The sequence below is a fragment of the Rhopalosiphum maidis genome, chromosome 2 (assembly GCF_003676215.2).
Source record: "Rhopalosiphum maidis isolate BTI-1 chromosome 2, ASM367621v3, whole genome shotgun sequence".
NCBI classification, from domain to species: domain Eukaryota; kingdom Metazoa; phylum Arthropoda; class Insecta; order Hemiptera; family Aphididae; genus Rhopalosiphum; species Rhopalosiphum maidis.
In genome coordinates this window covers 61,819,729-61,840,746 of record NC_040878.1, presented here as the reverse complement: position 1 = coordinate 61,840,746, position 21,018 = coordinate 61,819,729, and the positions used below count along the sequence as shown (strand labels likewise).

General features: G+C 27.3%; 2 protein-coding genes across 2 annotated transcripts; one reads left to right on the top strand and one right to left on the bottom strand.

Annotated features, from left to right (window-relative positions):
* The first annotated feature begins 4,027 nt into the window (after positions 1-4,027).
* Positions 4,028-9,616, top strand: LOC113551810 (wolframin). Its single transcript, XM_026954308.1, has 12 exons — positions 4,028-4,222; positions 4,303-4,507; positions 4,595-4,699; positions 5,451-5,570; positions 5,704-5,800; positions 6,528-6,673; positions 7,221-7,858; positions 7,952-8,117; positions 8,184-8,351; positions 8,432-8,664; positions 8,729-9,010; positions 9,066-9,616. Exons 2-12 carry the CDS (start codon positions 4,450-4,452, stop codon positions 9,531-9,533), a joined length of 2,481 nt encoding a protein of 826 aa, XP_026810109.1. The 5' UTR covers positions 4,028-4,222; positions 4,303-4,449; the 3' UTR covers positions 9,534-9,616.
* An 805-nt stretch (positions 9,617-10,421) lies between these two features.
* Positions 10,422-18,428, bottom strand: LOC113552535. The gene is made up of 16 exons (XM_026955398.1): positions 18,187-18,428; positions 17,606-17,744; positions 17,287-17,543; positions 17,044-17,220; positions 16,785-16,985; positions 16,582-16,725; positions 16,189-16,504; positions 15,546-15,781; positions 12,804-12,851; positions 12,558-12,678; positions 12,226-12,482; positions 11,991-12,167; positions 11,727-11,927; positions 11,514-11,657; positions 11,140-11,455; positions 10,422-10,977 (listed from the first exon to the last, which is right to left on the bottom strand). The coding sequence occupies exons 1-16, from the start codon at positions 18,292-18,294 to the stop codon at positions 10,766-10,768; spliced, it is 3,054 nt and encodes a 1,017-aa protein (XP_026811199.1). The 5' UTR covers positions 18,295-18,428; the 3' UTR covers positions 10,422-10,765.
* Between the last annotated feature and the right edge of the window lie 2,590 nt (positions 18,429-21,018).

The window sequence follows — 21,018 nt, the reverse complement described above, 5'->3', positions numbered from 1 at the left end:
TATATACCATTAATATTTATTTAGTCCATCGAGATATAGCCACGTAAAGTTCTAGTCATGATTATTTTGTTACCAAATCGTTTATATTATATTATATTTATTATTATTATTTATTATATATAATTATTACTTTAATATTTGATATGTACCTAAATGTTTAAAAAATACTCTACATTTTCGTGTAATACTATACGTACTGCGTGTCTTCAATAAGAATATTAACTAAACTATTAAACTAATAAATTTTATATAACCATCCTTATAGTTTTATTAGCTTATTTACAAAATATATAACTGTATGATATGTATGCATAAATGTTTGCACACTTGTAAGTTAATAATTCTTGTACATTTTAAACAATCAAAACTAACTTGTATTATAATACATTTTTAATAAATCTATCTAGTCGTGTCCTGCAATGGCCAATGCTTAATAAGTATAAACCTATTCTGTATTTTATAGAAATCAAACAATATATTATTATAAATTTATAACCATTTCAAATTATATTTGAACAATTCGTTATTAAAAAGTAATCTTTATAATTAAATGTAATCTATGACTTCATTTGATTTCATTTGTATACATAATTTCCAATTTCCATCATTACTCAATTTGTAATTTATTATTAATAATTCTACACATTACTATATATAGTCATTATTGTAACTATTTATTTAAATATAAACATTTATGAATATATTATATTAATTTGTATTAATGCTCCAGTGTATGTTGAATTATATTATTGTGAACCTATACCTGTAATACTTAAATATTATTATTTAATTTTCTTTAATGTTTAATATTTAATATTAGGTCGGCGTATACCAGTTCTTGAATTAGAAAATAAATAGTAGTAGTACTGGTACTTTTATAAAATATTAAATAATTACGTTCTTAACGGCTATCAAGTTAGCTAATTAATAATTAATGTACATAATAATAATAACTTAATATAACCGGGGGGTTATATTTTTTCCTTCCTCCACGTCATCTTTATAATTAGTCTAAAGTAGGTATATAACGAAAGACCAACAAACATTTTATAATTTACTTATACGACAGTAGTTTTAATCAAAAACATGAGTAGGTGGTAGATCTTTTTAAGCAATTGTAGTAATACTGATATTATTTCCAAATAGACCAACAAAAAAGTATGTAGGTAATTTTAAATATTTTAATCAAGATAGTTATTTACCTAAACCTAATACACATATATTATAATAGTTATATAGTTTATTATATAATATGCCTTATGCATTATAAAAAAAATATAAAAAAAGGTGTACAAAAGAAGTAGTCTTGACCATAGATTAAATATATTAGGTATACATATATAACATTATATATTTAATGTACGTCCTGATAGACTGATTTTTAACCTACGGCCTAAACTATTGACTGTAAGAGACTCGGAATTTTCGTAGCACCTTCGTAACATAACAACTTTACTCTGTTGATGTGGAGGTATATACTATGAAATAATTTTGTGAAATTTTATTACACAAATATGGACAATAAAGACTAGATTTATACAGTGTTTAACTTAATTCAAATTTTAAAATAAATATTTTGGCCCAAATATAGGTACTTCTTATACATATTGAAGTACCAATAATAGTTTTTTTTAATTTAATAAAAATAAAACAGACATTTTAAACAGTGTTATTATAATTGAGTAATATACATTTTAATTGTATAATTAGTATTATTAGTATGAACTATGAGGTGTTCAAAAAAAGTTAAAAATGCATATTGATTAAAGAGATGAATGTCATCAAGGATATGTATTACCCTAAAAATTATACCTATCCAGGAGTATCTAGGGCCGCCCTCCCAGGCCTATATTTCTAAAAAATTGTATATTGTTGAAAAAAACATTATAAGCTAAAAACATATTATACCGCCGACTATCATAGACACGTACAAGTATGTAGAATCTACATACTTGTACGTGTCTACATTGTAGATACTAGATATGACGGTATGTACGTGCTATCTATATATTATGTATATTATTAAAAACCTATAATCATAAGAAAAATTAAAACTAAGGCCCCCCCTAACCAACTCTGGAACTGCCCCTTGTCTGCCTTTTTTATCACTAATTTTCTATTTTTCAACACCCGAGAAAAATATCAAGTTATACGAGAAACAATAATTGTTACGTAGGTGAAAACTGTAGTAACTGACTATTATTATCAACAGAAACTACCGAACTGATTTATTTGATATTTTGAAGAAATGCTCTTATAGTTAACTATATAATATGTATATGTATCTATATATATATATATAAGTACACCAAGAAAAAATTGTTAAACATTTGCATTTTAAAGAGGAGATCAAGAAAAACGAATATTTGTGTGTTTATAGGGTTGTCAATTTGTCATAATATGTAATTAATTAGGTACATAAAATAAAATATTTATTATGATTAGATATAACTTTGGACCTGTAATTTAAATTTGGTCAAAACCTGCAAAATGATTGTTAAAAATATGTGTAGTTTACTGTCAACATTTATCAGAGTTTATGATTAAATAAATCTACGCACATTATTTAATGTGTCACGAGCAATGTCGCATTTGTGCAGAACTAGCTAAGAGTGCTAAGATCAGTACGTGTTTACGGTATTATAGAGAGGATATGCTGGGGTTTTCATCTGGGGTTATTTAGCAAATCAGAACAGAAATCTTGATTTCATTTTATAATTTGACTACATTTATATATATAAATATATAATGTAATACACTTTTAACCCTCCTCCCGCAAAAAAAAAACAAAAAACAATAATAAGTTTTAAATTTGACTATATATACTTATTTATCAAGTTCACAATTAAGTAATTTTGTGCCTAGTTCCTAGTGTTCCTACCTACATGAACTTTTTTTAACACGATCTTGTTTTGTTAATAATTGTTCATGTATATACGTACCTATAGTAGATGAATTTACAATAAATATGTGAAGTATATTTGATTAGTATACACTAAAGTATATTTACAATTTTTATTTTTAACACAGTAAAATTTTTCGTAATTCACTGGACAAACAAATTTTCAAGGCGAAATTTTAAAAACTCAATTTTATATTTATATAACAAAACATAATTTCTTACAATTATTTTTTTAGTTCTGTTTAACAAGAAGTTAAGAACGGTTACGGCATAATGTAGTCGCTTTTTAAGCCTTTTTGTGTTAACGGTAACGCCGTAACGGCAAATTAATAATGAATTAAAAGGCAGAGGACTTGTAGTATTTGTATATTTGTTTTGCACAGTCACAAAAATAGTAGATTACGAAACAAATAAGTATCATATCTATTATCTTTATAAAGCTAGTTTTGATTTTATTTTGCATATAAATGTCTATAGGCCAAAATATATTTTGAACTTTTTTTTGTTATAGGCATATTTCATTCATTTTATACCTTTGGAGATACATTTTACTTAATTAATGCCTAATTTAATAAATTTTCTCTCCACTGACGTTTTTATTTTAAATAATAGTTACATACAACAAAAACATAAATTTATTTTTAATTTTTGTCGTAAATATAGTTTTTAACTGTCCGCGGGCGCACGTTTTTTCTAGAAGCGCTTGAAGATCGTCGACAAGACGAATAGATTAATTTGTGGTTTATTTATTTTATTAAATAGTATTGATAATCGCTTACAAATTTACGATGTGATATAATGCCGATAATTTAATAATTGTAATACGTAGAATAGAACAAATAAAACTAATTCAAAATAATAAATTCTGTTTATCTGTTAAATAAAATACAAAAATAAATAAGTTTTCTTATTTTTTTTTTTTTTTTAATTAAGTACAAAAACTGGTACAAAGCTGATATTATCTAAGGCGCTTTCAGTCTATTGTCGCTTTCGATCAATTAGCCGCGGACGAACAACTGGATGTGATTACGACTTCTACAGTATCAAACGAGGGGGTCCCGCAAACACAAAACAATATTATCAACGACGACGGTATCAACTTACTATCTCGAGTTCATTTTTGCGTTAAATTTATATTATATATATATATAGATCGTTCTACGTTAAATGCCGTAAAAGGTTATTTTCGGGGTCCTGGGGGTCAAAGATCAGCGGTTCGACGTTGAGTGTCTGTATACTGCTGAGCCGTTGTTCAAATAACGGTCGTGAGAACAAACGGCACGAGAAATCAAGATACGACTCTTCATTCCCGAAATATATGTAATTTAATACGCAATACCTACGCATTTCGGTTTCGGATTTTCGACGTCGGACATTTATAATTGTTACACTGTTTATAGCTATTTTTATCGACGCCATTCGCCACCCGACCGGCACGAACTCGAGATGTCACGTGCTCCCTGACCGTAAGCCTCTCGTCATTTAACCGTGCGAAAGGTGTTTTTTTATTTATAAAGGGACTTGTGCTTGTCAAACTGGCCGAAGATATGGCTGATCCTATTATCGGGCAGAAATCGACGCGAAGGAAACAATGGACTTTACTGAGTAACGATACATCATTATTTAATATACGAAATACTTTAGTTGAATAGTTGTCAAATTTTGTGGTAATTTATTTTTCATCCTCTACAGACCAAACTCAAAGTCGTTACAACCGTTTTGGAAGTTTCTTGGCGGAAGATGGATGGCCTGATTCCCAGGTTGATTTGGCAAAACAGTTGCTGAACGAGAACTGCGGTAAGACATAAATTATTTAGATGTATTATGGTTTATGGTAGGGGTCATCAACTGGCGGCGGACCGCGTACGCTTTTGTCACAGACCCTTTCCGCTGAGTAAATATTAAAATTTATAATACGAAAAAAAATTTAAATTAATCTGTATTGAACAAATGCATAAATAAATCATTATAAATACTAATTTAAAAAAAAAATGTATTTTTTAACGTGTGTAAACTATTAAAACTGTTAGGAACCGTGCGACCAGTATATGGTCAGTTTCAAAACGGAACTCCATAGAAATTAATGTGAGACCCCTGGTTTATGGTGTAAAAAATACAATATTATAATTTTGTGATATATTTTGTAGGTACAATAAAATGATGATTTAGAGGTAAAATTAGATAAATAACATAATGCATAATTATATAATTTTATATTAAATTTAAACAACATTAGAATAACTAATTTTATAAGTACAAGTTACCCAATATTTACATTTTTTGCTTTCTTGAAAAGTACCATAATTATTATTACTTGGTTATTTTACCTAGGCCACTATGCTATTATTTTTTCATATAATTGCAATTTATCTATTGTCTAATAGGCATAAATTTCTATGTCAACCTATGAATTATGAATAATTTCTATTATTTATTTATTATAAAACATGTAAAAATAAAGTGTTTTAATTTTTCTCCTACAATATAATACTATTAAAACTTATTTTTAAGTATTTATAATTTTTAAATTATTTTGTTTTACTTATAGAAGATGAAAAAGATCAAGAAGAAAATGCCAGATTAGGTGTTTATTGGCTGATCAAGGCTTCTTCTCAAGGACATAAAAAGGCAACTGAACTTCTAAGAGAATGTCTAGATACGGGAAAAGGTTTGACCATAATTTAATCAAACTTATTTTTTATAATAATTTATCAATCATCCCCACTAGATATAAACAGCTTCAACAAATTTTTAAACTTATAACTCATTTGCATCAATTTGTTAACTGAATACTTGTTTAGGTATCACTGAACATAATTGGTTGGATGTTAAAGTTTGTTTGGAAACTTCTCAAGAGGATAAAATCATTCAAAAAACAGCTCATGAAATATTTGATAGGTACTAACTGCTCTATCATATTTATTTATAATATGAAATTTGGAATAACAATTAATTTAATGATCCATTAGAAAGATGTCACTCTCATATATATTGTTTCTGTCTTAAAAATGTATGACATAGTAAATTTGCAATCAGCAAACTTAACCAATTTTTTGCTAACTTTAATATTAGAGTTTACTAATCTATTATACAACATAAAGGTAATCTATGTTTATTTGACAGTTTTTCTATAATAATTTAAGTATTATAGACATTTAGAATCTAAATTTTAGATAATATTCTTACCTTTAAGTTTAATAATAATTAATAGGTCAATTTACTCTGTTAAATCTAACTTAAAATTGATTCTGCTAAATGCATACTTGCTATGTTAAATATTTGTAAAGATGAAGACAACACAGTGAATGTGATGTATTAAGTGCTTCTGTATAGTAACTGTATATTGACTAAAAAAAAATGTCTTATTCAAGATGACTAATAACTATCAAGTACTTAATAATAATTAATATGTGAAATTATGTGGATCAAGTAGACTAGTACTGAGTTTTAAATCTATGCTAAATTTAAATAATTTAATAAAACAAATTACCATAATAAATTTACTAATTTCATTAATTTTTCTTCTCTTACAACACTTATTGTACTTTTTATTCTGTTATATAGAACCTTAAGTATAACAATTCTTTATGCAATGTACTTATTACATTATTTTTTGTTATTGCAGGATGTCAGCTGGTGAAGACTTTATCACTAGTGACCAATTGAAAGATGAATTAAATCAAGCATGTAGTAAAAAATCCATTAGTTCAGACATAATTAAAGTAGATGAAAACTCTAAAGAATACAAATGTTTAAAATCATCGCGGCAAGGTAATAAAAAATATCATATATGAGCTTTTCTATTATTTGAATGTCAATACACGTCAATTGATATATCTGAACACTGTTATCCAATCATATTCACTGGTTATATCTATCAGTTATATCGGCCATTTAATATTTATTATTAGTACATAACGTTCATATGCATATAAATTGATCATTTATACGCTATATGATTATCTAAACAGCGTACACGAGTGGTCAGCATATCAATACATACATACTGTATTATTGTTGTTAATATTATATATTATACAAATAATATATCAAATACCATTAATTTTCATTTTACCTAGTTAAAGTAATTTACTGTGTACTGTACTTTTCAGTCATATTTTGTTTTCTACAGTATACACATATTTATGCATAAGTATTTATTGTAATATGTGATAATAAATTCATACATATATTACATAGTAAATAATACAATTTTAAAAATTCCTAGCATTCAAAATTTCACCAATTTAACTAGGTGTGGTCCCAATTAGTTTGGATAATTGATGTTCTATTGTGTATATATATTTCTTTGTTTTAGATTGGAAATCCAAAATAAATGAATCTGGTGAGAAACTTACTGAAGACGTATTAGTCAATGCTGCTAAAGATTTTTCACGTGGACAAATGCCACTTGTGCAAAAAATACTTACCATTGAAGAAAACAAAAATGCCATATCTACTACTTGTGATTTATTTCTCCAACCAGTGTACATTATTCACAATTATAATCTTTGTCTTCAAGAGAGATTAAATAAAAGATTTTCCAAGTTGCCATTAAATCCATTCTCATATTTTCACGCTCCAACATTGATAATGACACTTCTCTGTTTTATATTGGGCTTAGATGGTATTCGTCTGTTAATTCCTTATATTTTATTTTATGGTTCATTGCTTGCAATGGTAGTTGCCACAGTATGTGCACTATGTGCAAAAAGAGATTATGGACGATTCCGCAGATGGTCAAATTTATTTATCACATACAGTGGAGGTTGTCTCAGTGCTCAAGAAGCAGAATATCAACATTTAATGAACACTCTTAAGCCATATGTTTTCTTTTTTGCATCATTAGGAGCTCATTTATTTATGAAGACTGTTATTGATTCAGACACCATGTTTCAATCTGAATTAACCATTGTATCAATTTGCTTAACATTTTATACACTATATTCATTTTCGGTAATATATACAAGTCTTACAATTTACCATAAATATTGTAATATGATTTAAATTAAGAATGACCTTTAACTTAATTTTTTTGTTTTGTTTTAGTTAAGTGGCCCAAAACTGGGCAAGACCAAAAACATAGATCTAATTGCACTGTTATCTTTTTGTGTTAATGTGTTAGCAAAATATCCATATGAAACTGATACAGTAGTAAGTAAAGGTTGGAGATTTCTTGATTTACATGTACCAACATTTGCATCATATGTCATTGGTAAGTGAAATATTTTTTTATCATCTATAATCTATATTATATTAACTGAATACATAAATGTTCTAGGAAATGGTGTTGAATTTTGTCTCAACTTTAGAGCTTTGTTTTATTTAATATTACCAGCGATTATGGTTAAAATGGCTGCACGTAATAATTGGAGAGGAATTTACACCGACTTGATACCACATTGCATGACACTTTCATGGTGGCAAATGGCTCTAGTTGCTTCACAAGGTATGTGATATTTATTTAAAAACTAAACAAGTGAATCAACAAATTATAATTTTGATAATTATTTTATGTTTCTTTCATAGAGTCTACATGGTATGGGCTAGTTCGTAGTATATTAGCCTTAGTCTGTGTGTTTATATTGTTTCCAATTACTGGTATTTTCTTGCCATTTGTCACTATTGGCAATGACTTTGAGACAATATATCAAATTATTCAATTGCCTGTTGTTCTAATATTTATGTGGATTTTACATATAGTCTTGCAATATTTCAAACGTAAAGGTTTTCGCACCGATTCATTTTATACTTATTTGCAGGTACTTGAATTAATATTTAAAATTTTAAACTATTAACTTTGTAAATAACTGTAATTTCTTATAGGTTCTTATAGTTTTAATTGGCACAACAATTTGTGTTTTTAACAACTATGAGCGTATACAACAATGGATTGAGCCGCCTGCTGAACATCATTTAACTTATAATGATTTCTCAGAATTTTGTAACAAAGATATTGGTAAAAATTCTCAAGAGACCACTGTAATGGCTGACATTGACTGTTCACAATTAATTGGTCTAAATGTGCAATGGGATGGTTACATAAAATCCAGCAAAGTTGTTTCAGTACACAATCCTATTTTAACTATATTAAGCTTCTTTCCAAAAGTAAGTTAAATAGGAAAAAAATACTTTAATTTTATTGATTTAAAATATTTTTTAGATTATATCGAATCCATTGACTTGTTTACTGGGTAAACGTTTATCGACATGTTCAGACAGTTATGGCTGTAACGTGAGCTCAAAACTATCTGACCTTTGCCATTTATCTGAATGGAATCGTTATACATATGAAATAGAAATAAAAATGAGTAATGAAGGTGTATGGGGCAACAGTGGTGATATAACAACACTGCTAACTAATAGTCAAGACATCATAATGGACAATGCAACAAAAAGTTTAAGAGAAAATGACCATGTATGGTTTTCAGGTCAGCTGTCTGGTAACAAATTTGGTATATTAACAGCCAAAAATCCATTTGTACAAGCATCTTCTGTTGGATGTTTGACATGTTCCAAGGTGCAAGTCATCAACAACGATGTTAGACAAAAATCATTTGATGATGAATTTGTCAAATGTGCTAAAAGACTGTTTCAATTCATTTTATATCCAATTGTATTATTCAAATGATCTTTGTAAAAAAAATTAATCCTACTAAAATTAGTTATCATAAGTTTAATATTTATTTTTATTACTTATAAAGCATCGTGTGCACTGTGTATTATTATATTTTTAACACTTAATAATGAGAAGTGCAATAATTAAGAATAATTTTTACTAATAATTAAGAAAGTAATCGGCCATTTGTTTTGTTTATAAGAAAAATATATTTAGTAATGAATATTATATGTTTAACTAAAAATTTAATTTATTTTCTTTACATTTGAAAAAAAATTATTAGAAACAAATTGTCAAACCCAGTCAATAATAAGTTACTATAGAAGTAATCATGATCTATTTTTACATTTATAGAAAAAAAATATTTTCTATTTAGTAACATTTGATCAGACTATCATTACAAAAGTACACCATGATGAAATATTGAAAAATTATAAAAGTTCCAATAAATGTAGATATAATTTTTATAAATTTATGTACCAATTATACAATATACAAAAACAAACAATTTAACTAGAACCCTATGGAAATTTAAATAAAGTTAATTAATTATTTTGAAAATTCAGTTAACAACCTTGCTAGTGTCTATTTAATAAGGAATATTATTTAGGCAATGTGCAATCTTTGTCTTTTTAAAAAAATAAATAAAATATTTATTAAAATCTGATCATTTTACCAAGTTTTTCTTGTAAGGCATGTTTTTAAGTAAAACATAAAACTCATTGGTAGAATCTAACCAGATTAATCAAGCAAGCCATGGATAACTCTTTAATCAATTAAACAACACTATAAATACGCAATCATTAATCATTCATTATTTTGATTTGGATTCAACTCACTAGTGGTGCATAGTGGAAAATAAGTATCTTCTTGAGGTGCAATAAATGATTACATTAGCAATTAACACAAGTATTATATTTAGATTACTATATAGATTGAAAATAAATCTGTTTGTAAAAATAATATAAATGTTTAATAAATTGTAAACATTTTAGTATGATATAAATCTTAAAGTAGATATACCTTAAAACTTTAAATAGAATTTTAATATAAAACAATAGTTAGACATTTAAGAATATTCTAAATTTAAAATAGTTTTGTACAAAACATAATTTATCTTATAAAAAGTCTATAAAACAATATAATGTAATAACTTCTTAGACAAAATAAATACATCACAGCTTAAGTAGTTGGTTATAAGAAAAATGTTTACATCCAAAGTTTTATGGTAATAACAGTACGGGTTAAGCACCAAGCAACAACTGAATTTCATCCATTGTCTTACCCTTAGTTTCAGGAACAATAAATACCACGAAGAATGTGCCAAAAACACAGACCACAGTGTAGAGCCAGAATGTGTTGTATAAATGAATAATAGACACCAATGACGTGAAAAATTTGGTAGCCAAGAATACAAAAAACCAATTTGCCATACAGACTATTGAGCTAGCAATGCCTAAAATAAACAAATGATATTAATAAAGACTAGTGTACAGTTTTAGTGTATATTTAGTTAAAAACAAAACTGTTATACATTTCATCGGCATACTACTCAAAATACTTTAAATATGTAACAAAATGATGATAAAAATTGATGTATCCTGAAAACACATCTTACCTTTAATTTGAGCTGGAAATATTTCACCCATCAACATCCATGGGATTGGACCGAAACCCATTGAGAATAATATTATGAATATGCACAGTGATAATAATGGAATAAATCCTATTGATGAAACGTCATAATTGTAATCCTTTGCATAGAAAAATCCTCCAATGAAAAATGTACAAATTCCCATTGCAACAACAGAACACAAGAGCAAAATCTTTCGTCCCAATTTATCAACAACAAGTGTTGACACGTAAGTAGACAAAACAGCCATGATACCTACAATAACTGTTGATGCATTTGAACTTATTGAGCTACCAGTTGCCTAAAATAAATTCACATTTTTAGGTAATAATAATTTTTAAAGTAACAGAATTGTTTACATTGAAGATAGTTGTGGCGTAGAAAATAACAGTGTTACATCCCGTAAACTGCATAAAAACCATAACCCCAAGGCCTAAGTATAGCCCTCGCTTGGCTGGTGTAGTTTTGAATGCTTCCATGATTGGAACTCTTTCTCTTTCAGTCTGTAAAAATATGTTCATTGTTTATTTATTTACTACAAACATACTTATAAATTATGTAAATGCCTGTACTTTGGCCAAAGAATCTTGCATTATATTTAATTCTTGGTCCACTTGACCAAAAGGCCTGCGGAAATATTTCAATGATAATCGAGCTTTTTCTATATTTCCTTTCGATAGGTAGAAAATTGGACTTTCTGGTACTAAAAACATCAAACACAAATAGACCGCTGGAACTATTGCACAAGCAATAGATAGACCAAATAAATTTAACTGTAAAAGAGCATAATAATATAGATAAAAAATATAATGAATTTTTATATAGTTAAGACTTACATATGATCCCAAGACATAGGTGAACAAGATACCTGAAAATACTTGTAACTGAAAATAAGTGCCTAAAGTGCCACGTATTTCCTTATTAGCTATTTCAGAGGTGTATTGTGGTACTATCACAGAGTATGAACCACTAGCAAATCCAGTTAAAATTCTGCCGATACAGATTATCACCACCTTAGAGAATTATTTTTTAAATAAAATTTAAATATGAATTAAGAATATAAATATTTACAGAATTAGCACATATTATCATCTCCCATCCAAAGAGTGCAGGGACAGTTAACATTATCATCAGACGTTTACGTCCCAATTTGTTCACTAGAACACCCATAAATGGACATCCAAGCATGGCACCAAGTGGCATGCATGATGCAATCCATGAAACATCATTCTCAGTAATGTGGAATCCATATTGCCCATTTTCCATCATTGGGCCAGCTGGAGACGTCCATCCTAGTGTTGTGCCCATGATGAACCCGCCAATAGTTACTATGGCCATGTATAACAATTGTAAAATTAGTAAAAAAAGTATGTATATTTAATTTAAGACTTTCAATGACCTACCAATCAAAGTGGCTAAATATTGAGTTCTGTATTGTGCTTTTTCGCAGCCTGTTTTTTGAGGCAAATTTATAGTTTGATACAGTGTTTTTTCAACAAGAGGACTATGTTCACTATACACTTCCTAAAACAATCAAATACATTTGCCAATAGTCATCTGAATGACATATTACTTATTTCCACAATAAGTACCACTAATAAACTAATAAAATTTATGTATTCAAATAATAGAAGCACAATAGTAACAACCTCGAGGTCAGTCTTATATGCTTCATCTGATCCTTCAGCTTCGCCGGGCTTTAAAGTGCTCATATTTTAGCCGGAAAGGACGATTTTCGGAAATGTTTTGGCACTAATCTGTCACGTAAGTCGAAATAAATATTCCAAATATCGTCACTGATGACTGATTGCTTTACAATTATTCTAGCGGAACAAAACTGCATAAGTGAATTCGAACAAAAATTGTCGGAACTTTGAACACATTTAAAAATTAAAAATTTAAATAAACAATAAAAATAAACGCAATTCATATATTTTAATGATAAAAATGTGTTATCTAATCAACATCAACATTTAACTACAGAACTTTGGAGTTTGGCCGTTTTCCGTTTTGAATGTTTTGATACATTTTAAAGTTTAGTTGGATAGGTACTTAGGTATCAGCTCTGGCTGATTGGCTCTTATGTTTTATCTATATTCTATATTTCTATATACTTTCGTAGTCTCACCGTCGCCGTACAACAGAAAACAGATTTATTATATAATACTTGACATTACAGTAATAGCACAATAGTAATGTTTATTATACTCCGGCCCACGAAAGATCAGTACCGCTATTCGACCAAAACTTACCCGATTTCACGCATCTAGATAATTATTAACTTATATGGCGATGGTGATATTGTAATTATTTATGTCATCTCCACGAAGCTGTCAATTTGAATTCGAAAGAACCGTTTTGTTCATTAATCGTTATTGTTTATCAATTGAAATTTAAAATACAAACTAAACAAAATAGTAAATATCTATACATAGGTAATATATTAATATATTAACTATTGACTAATAAATGTAAAAATTTACCCTTGTTAATAATTATTAATTTATATTTCATCAAAGGACCTCTAAATCATTCACATTTTATTCGGTCAAAAAAAAAATTGTTGTTGCCATTGCCATATAAGTCATATAGAAATATAAATTTTATAATCTTATAATGTATATTTTTAATTTTATATACAATTTTATAATCTGTTCTTTTAAATAAAATGTATTTCTTTTCTTTTGTGGTTAGGCGACCAAAGCACCAAAGAGGACCAAGGGCCAAGACAAATTTAGGAGCGCCGTAGCCCGCCCAGACCCTCTCCTTGGTGCCGCCACTGACAGCACCACAGCGGTATGCATTAATTATATTTTAATTTATATTATAATGGAACACGAATAAATAAAATTACACTATTTTATATACTTACACTCTTACGCGTGTTTAAACATTATAATAATAATATGTAGCTCGCTACATAATATAATGATCAGTAGGACTTATAGGTAGATATTCTTAAATATTGTATTGAGTGTGGAGCTAAACAAATAATTTTCAAATTTTAATGTTTACATTATGTTAGTATTATAAATAGACTGTTTTTATGTATATTATATTTACGAGTATATTGTAGTTATTGTTCAACCTCCCCCCCCACCCCGAGAAAAAAATTTCTAGGTATGCTACTATGCTGCAGTATATAGCACATATGCACTATTAAAGGTTTATTCTCTTGTACAACAGTAGTACTTATTGTAAATTTTTTTAGTAAAGAGAGTTACAAATTCTGACCTAACAAACCTATTACCTAATTAGTAACAATTATTGAAGGAATATAGGTCACAAAAGTACAGGACACTGAAAATTACATTGATTTTATAAGGATTTAAATGTGTAAAACAGCGTGTTCTAATATTCATATCTTGAACCATGATATTAGATATTTTGTTGTCTTGAACTACTATTACAATTCACGAAAAACAATATTCATATTATTATCTTTGCCATCACGTACGAGGACTCTGTAGTAATTACTAAGATTATGCTTAAATTAGATGCATGGCTGTGGCTCCCCCTCCTCCACGGTTCTTTTATAAATGATAATTGATAATTAAAAATTCCAAAAATTAGTTTTTGAGTAACTACATTATTTAATCACATTGTACATTTTGATATATTAGTATTTTTTTTACATGAATATTTTTAATTACAATAAGAACTATTCTTTGTCAATAGTATTTAATAATTTAATTGTGAAATAATTTAAATGAAAATAGTAATTTTAATTGATTTGTTTTAAACACATTTTCTTATTGTACTTGTAGATTCCGTACTGATTGTAAATAGTATTAAAGTAATAAAAAAAGCATTAGAAAGAATTTGTTTCATAAAAAAAAATAAAACAAAATAGGTACTCATAAAATTATATATATTAATATATTAAATTACATACATGTTTTTATACAATAAATAAGTCTTGAGATATCACAGATTTAAATTGGCACACTAATTAGAAATACATTAATAATAATAATAATAATAGGAGCGGCAGATAATATATTTAATCCGTGGAAAACTGGAAATGTTCCAAAAATTAGAAATTTAAGCTAATACTAAAAAAATTTCATCACATTATAAGCTTTAAAGTAATCAGTAAAAAATATGTACATAAAATAGTATACATTAAACTATAAATTTAATAGAAAACAATTTAAAACCATTTAAACAGATCCAATAATTAAAACATATGTAAGTAAAACAGGTAAAAATTAAATGTTTGTTATTGATAAAAACATGTAAATATTTCTAATAGTAAATTGCTAAAAATGATCATACACAATTTTATAATAATAATGATAAATGATGACTGGTGGATAAATAATATAAAATTGTTTAATTTTAAAATATAAATAATAATATATGATAATATATTATTCTAAGATATCATGATTTTCTGTTAATAGTGGAATAAGATCAGCCCCAAGCAACTCTTGAATTTCTTCCATGGTCTTTCCTTTGGTTTCAGGTACAATAAACACCACAAAGAATGTTCCCAATACACTGAATAATGTGAATAGCCAAAATGTGTTGTATAAATAAATAGCAGATACTAATAATGTGAAAAATTTGGTAACTAAGAAAACAAAAAGCCAGTTTGACATGCAAACTATTGAGCTGGCAATACCTATAAAGAAAACATGATTAAGTAGAATTAATAATTAATAAATAATGCAAGGTTTTTGTAGAGTATTTTTTCTTCAAAATAAAAATTATATATTCTTTAAGATTATGGTCTATTTAGATTTTAGATTTATAAAAACTTAATTTTTTATAAATATTTGTACAGTTAATTTTAATAATTATAATAATTTTTCATAAATTATAATATAGGTAATAAATTATATTTATTAAAATTAACTGTACAAATATTTATAAGAAATTAAGTTTTTATAAATCTAAAATTTTAATAGACCATAATTTTAAAGAATATTATCAGTTGGTCCACGTTCACAGTTAGTGTATGCTACTGAATAATACTATGTCTTATATTGTCATAAAATCAATATTATACCATTAGATTTTAATCATTACCTTTAATTTGAGCTGGGAATATTTCACCCATTAACATCCACGGGATAGGACCAAAACCAATGGAAAATAATATTATGAATATACATAATGATATCAATGGAATAAATCCAATAGAAGAAACATTGTAATGGGATTCCTTTGCATAAAAAAATACACCAATAAGGAATGTACAAATTCCCATTGCAACAACAGAATACAACAGCAAAATTTTTCGTCCCAATTTATCAACAACAAGTGTTGATACATACGTAGACATTACAGCCATGATACCAATAATAATTGTGGAGGTGTTTGATGAAATTGAACTCCCAGTTGCCTACAGTAAATGGTATATATAAATGATATAGAACTATTATGAATAATTAAATTTAATGAATTTATAAATAAATTTACATTGAAGATAGTTGTGGCATAGAAAATAACAGCATTACATCCACAAAACTGTTGAAAAACCATAACTCCAAGACCTAAGAACAATCCTCGTTTAGCTGGTGTAGTTTGGAATGCTTCCATGATTGGAACTCTTTCTCTTTCAGTCTAAAAATAAATTTACTGTTTATTTAATTCATAAATAAATAACTATATGTGTTTTGTACTTTAGCTAATGCACTCTGCATGGTATTTAATTCTTGATCTACACAATCAACAGGCTTACGAAAAAATTTCAATGATATCCGAGCTTTTTCAACATTTCCTTTCATAAGATAGAATATTGGACTTTCTGGTATTAAAAACATTAAATATAAATAAATTACTGGAATGATTGCACAAGCAACAGATAGACCAAATACATCGAGCTGAAAAAGAAAGTAACATTTTAATTAATAATAAAACATAACAATTATATAGACTTACATAGGATCCCATAACATATGTGAACAAGATTCCTGCATTAACTTGCAATTGAAAATAAGTACCTAAAGTACCACGGATTTCTTTTTCAGCTATTTCTGAAGTGTACAAAGGTATAATAACAGAGTATGAACCATTAGAAAATCCGGTTAAAAATCTTCCGACACAAATCCATACTACCTTAGAAAATATTATTTACATCAAAAGTTTTAATTAAAATTGGTTTAGAAAAAAATTAATATTTACAGATTTGGCCCATATTATCATTGCCCAACCAGCAAGTGTAGGTATGGTTAACATTATCATAAGATGTTTACGTCCTAATTTGTTGACTAGACCAGCCATAACTGGGCATCCAAGCATGGCACCAAGTGGCATGACTGACGCTATCCATGAAACATTTTCCACAGTAATTTGGAATCCATATTGACCGTTTTCCATCATTGGACCTGCAGGAGCTGTCCATCCAAGTGTCGTACCCATGATGAACCCTCCAATAGTAACTACAATCATATTAAACAAATAATTTAATTTTTGATGAAGATTATTATAGTTTTTAACCTACCAATTAATGCAGCCAAATACTGATTTCCTTTTTGAGTTTGTATTTGAGACTCTATGCTCTCAGCAGCAATTTGTTGAGCTGTTGTTATAGTTTTAGGAACTGCCTTGTTAACAAGTGGACTTTTTTCACCATAAACTTTCTGTAATTATTGAACGCCTATTACATTTAGTATATAACTTTTTTTTGTACAAAACACAAGTAGCAAAAAAAAAAATGTATTTTATATATATGGTAGATTCCGTTTAATGTGGGTACGTTGAGACCAGCCCTGTTTGTCCACATTAAGCGATTGTCAATAAAATCCAAAATCAATTGTATTAATTATTTGTATTGAGACCAGACCATTTTGCCCATATTAAATGGATGTCCATATTAACCGGTGCCCACATTAGGAGGAATCCGCTGTACTTAAATAATTTATTATAATTAAGAAAGCAATTATTTTTTAATATGAACTGCCTATTATTACCTACAATATAAAACACATGTTAGCTAACAATAGTAGTATCTAAGTGCAATGGCCAAGAAGTGAAACAGTTCTTTAAAAATAACAAAAATAACGGTAATAATTTGTATAATACTTTTGGTATTTTAACTTCATCTTCATCATCGGGACGTCTGAAACTAGAAGCAACACGATTGTCATCATAGTCACATACTCTACTTCTTTCCTCAAATATATTATTCATGTTATGGTCTATCTATGTATTTCTATAAGGTAAAATTTTAGTGATTCATAAAATTGTATTAAAGATTAGTATCTACGAAGTAATTTATGATGTTATTATAAATATTAAATTTGAAATTGACCTAATAGCGCGGTGTCAATGTCATTGAATGTTTAAATAATATACTATCATTATGTGTATGTAATAATAATTGATAACAAGAAAGAGAATCGCGGGGAATAATGATAAGCAGTTGGTAAATAATTGTTGACTCGACTGTATTACAGTTGCATAGAAGTATAGAACATAACATTATGAACATATTATATTGCTATAGACATTATACTCACGGCGCTAGTTGATGGGCTTATTTTGTATTTTTTGTGGCTTGTTCATTAACGTAGTCGTACAATTTTTAGTCAGCGTTGATCATAGACTTAATAATATATGCTTATAATTTGTATGTCTATTTCAATGAGTAAATAATAGGTACACTTTTTAGAAAACGTTTTTAGCTTAATGTGGTGGAGAGGGGGCCTTGCAACCAAATATTTATATATAAATTTCAAACTATAAATTGAAAGCGATGATTTTTTTGTCTTGATCTAACACATGTGGAATATAGGAATAAATTTAGATATGTTTTCATTATTACCCACCGATTGATCTAGTGAAGCGATTACAATTTTAAAAACAGAATAAACAGATTTTAATTTATAGTCAAGTCTACTTGAGATCGACTTTCCCAAATTTTTGGTTTTATCTCATCCGCCTAAACGAGTAGATAATTAAAAAAATTCAATGTTTCAATTTTTGGAGAAGTATTTTTATTTTTTAAAAGATATTTACAATCTGTATATACTAAATAATACAATATAAATTAATAAGTAAATAAATTAAAAAGTATACAAGACTTTAAAACGAAGGAAGGGAGCATCTATCAAGCCTGCTTTCATGGAGAAATTAATTTTCGATTTTTCTAAATTTTTTTTCTTGAAATGCCGATAAAAAATTTGGTTTTTCAAAAAATTCTTAAAATTGAATACAAGGTTTATTATAAGTTGTTATTGTTGTAGAAAAAAAAATAAAAAATCGTTAGTCACACAATTTTTGTTTATAAACATTACAAGTTCAAATGATTATAAAATATGTCAATATCGCGAAAATTTTAAAGGAATTTTGAAGTTTAAAATTCTTTCAATTTTTGTTATTTATATCTAAGGTTAAAAAACCCAACAACACAAGGTTCTCCATTACTTTTTCTTCAAATAACAGTAAAAAAAAACTCCAACATCAATATAAAAAAATTTTATGAGCGTATGAAATTAATTTTTTTACTAAATCGAATAAAATAACGATGTATTACAATTTAAATATAGGTAATAATATAATATATCCTACTAATTATCCTAGACTTACAAATCATCTTCGTTCGTTTTTCATTTACAATGATACCTGTCATTGCATTCAAATTTAACAGATAATGCATTGATACTCTGTATATCAAGTCTTTCAATTTCTGTGTAGTAATTTAGATAATAATAATACAACGTTGGCAATATTTTTAGGCTTATCCAAAGCCTTAGACCCATTTAACTATGATATTCTATTGAACATTTTGCCTAGCTTTGGAATAAATAGTTGAAGCTCAAACTGGTTTAATAGTTACTTTTGTAACAGGAAACAAATACTGAAAATAAATTAAGCAAATGGTGACACGTGTATAATTAAATACGGTGCGTACCACAGGGTAGTATATACTAGTGTTCCAGGACAAATTATTTTTATTATATATATAAAAGAAATTCGTGATGTTAATATTGATGGATAACCACGCGTATGCTGATGATACTTGTTTGCTTTTTCTCATAAATCTTGGGATGGCGTGTATACAAAAGCCTAAAGAAATTTTAGTAGTAGAAATTTTATTAATAATTTAATTTATAGAAATCTAGTATTAAATGTGGAAAAAATTGTATTCATGTCGTTTTCAATTAACAAATATGTTGATAATTATAATACTATTTCAATTTATGGTTATGACATTAACAAAATTTGTAACTCACAAAACCGTAAAATTATTAAGAAAGTGGAAAGCATTTTATACATAGGTGTAATAGTAATACCAAATCAAAAATTATTTTAAGGGGGATAAGCATTAATATACTATATAATAAATAAATAGTCTATATGAATTACATATGACTTTCAATTATTTATAATTTCAAATCATACAAAATTGTATCGTTTATCTAACACACAAAATGTTTTTTATTAAAAAGGCATTTAAATATTGTTGTATTTCTGCTCGGGCTAATTAAAAATCTTCAACCGAATTGTACTATACTGTCTATACTACTATTAATTATTTGTAAAATAAAAAGTCTAAAAACATAATAAAATTGTATAACTTGTATTATTTTCTCTCGTAAAGAATATTAATATTATCGCTTTTTAAATAAATGATTTGCTGCACGTTTTGAGTTTTATATTACGAATTAAAGACGTCTATAGTCTACAGAAATTCATTTACGTATTTAGATTTAGACCCATTTCACATATACTCGTCCTATATTTACGCTATAGATTTTATATTCATGTTATTCTTCTAAGTAAAAAAAATGCGTTGCATAATATAACGCGAATGTCGTATGTGTATTGTGTTTCCTATTTATAATTATAATACGAAGTGATCAGGGTTGTGACTGTTGGGAGTATAGCCATAAAGGTTGTCGACGAATTCAT

Excerpts from the sequence above, each read along its gene's own strand:
- LOC113551810 (XM_026954308.1), top strand. The coding sequence starts at position 4,450 with ATGGCTGATCCTATTATCGGGCAGAAATCGACGCGAAGGAAACAATGG. Across the intron at positions 5,801-6,527 it reads GCTCATGAAATATTTGATAG|GATGTCAGCTGGTGAAGACT; the intron begins GTACTAACTGCT and ends TTGTTATTGCAG. Across the intron at positions 7,859-7,951 it reads ATACACTATATTCATTTTCG|TTAAGTGGCCCAAAACTGGG; the intron begins GTAATATATACA and ends GTTTTGTTTTAG.
- LOC113552535 (XM_026955398.1), bottom strand. The coding sequence starts at position 18,294 with ATGAATAATATATTTGAGGAAAGAAGTAGAGTATGTGACTATGATGAC. Across the intron at positions 17,221-17,286 it reads TGATAATATGGGCCAAATCT|GTAGTATGGATTTGTGTCGG; the intron begins GTAAATATTAAT and ends ATATTTTCTAAG. Across the intron at positions 12,168-12,225 it reads TGATAATATGTGCTAATTCT|GTGGTGATAATCTGTATCGG; the intron begins GTAAATATTTAT and ends TAATTCTCTAAG.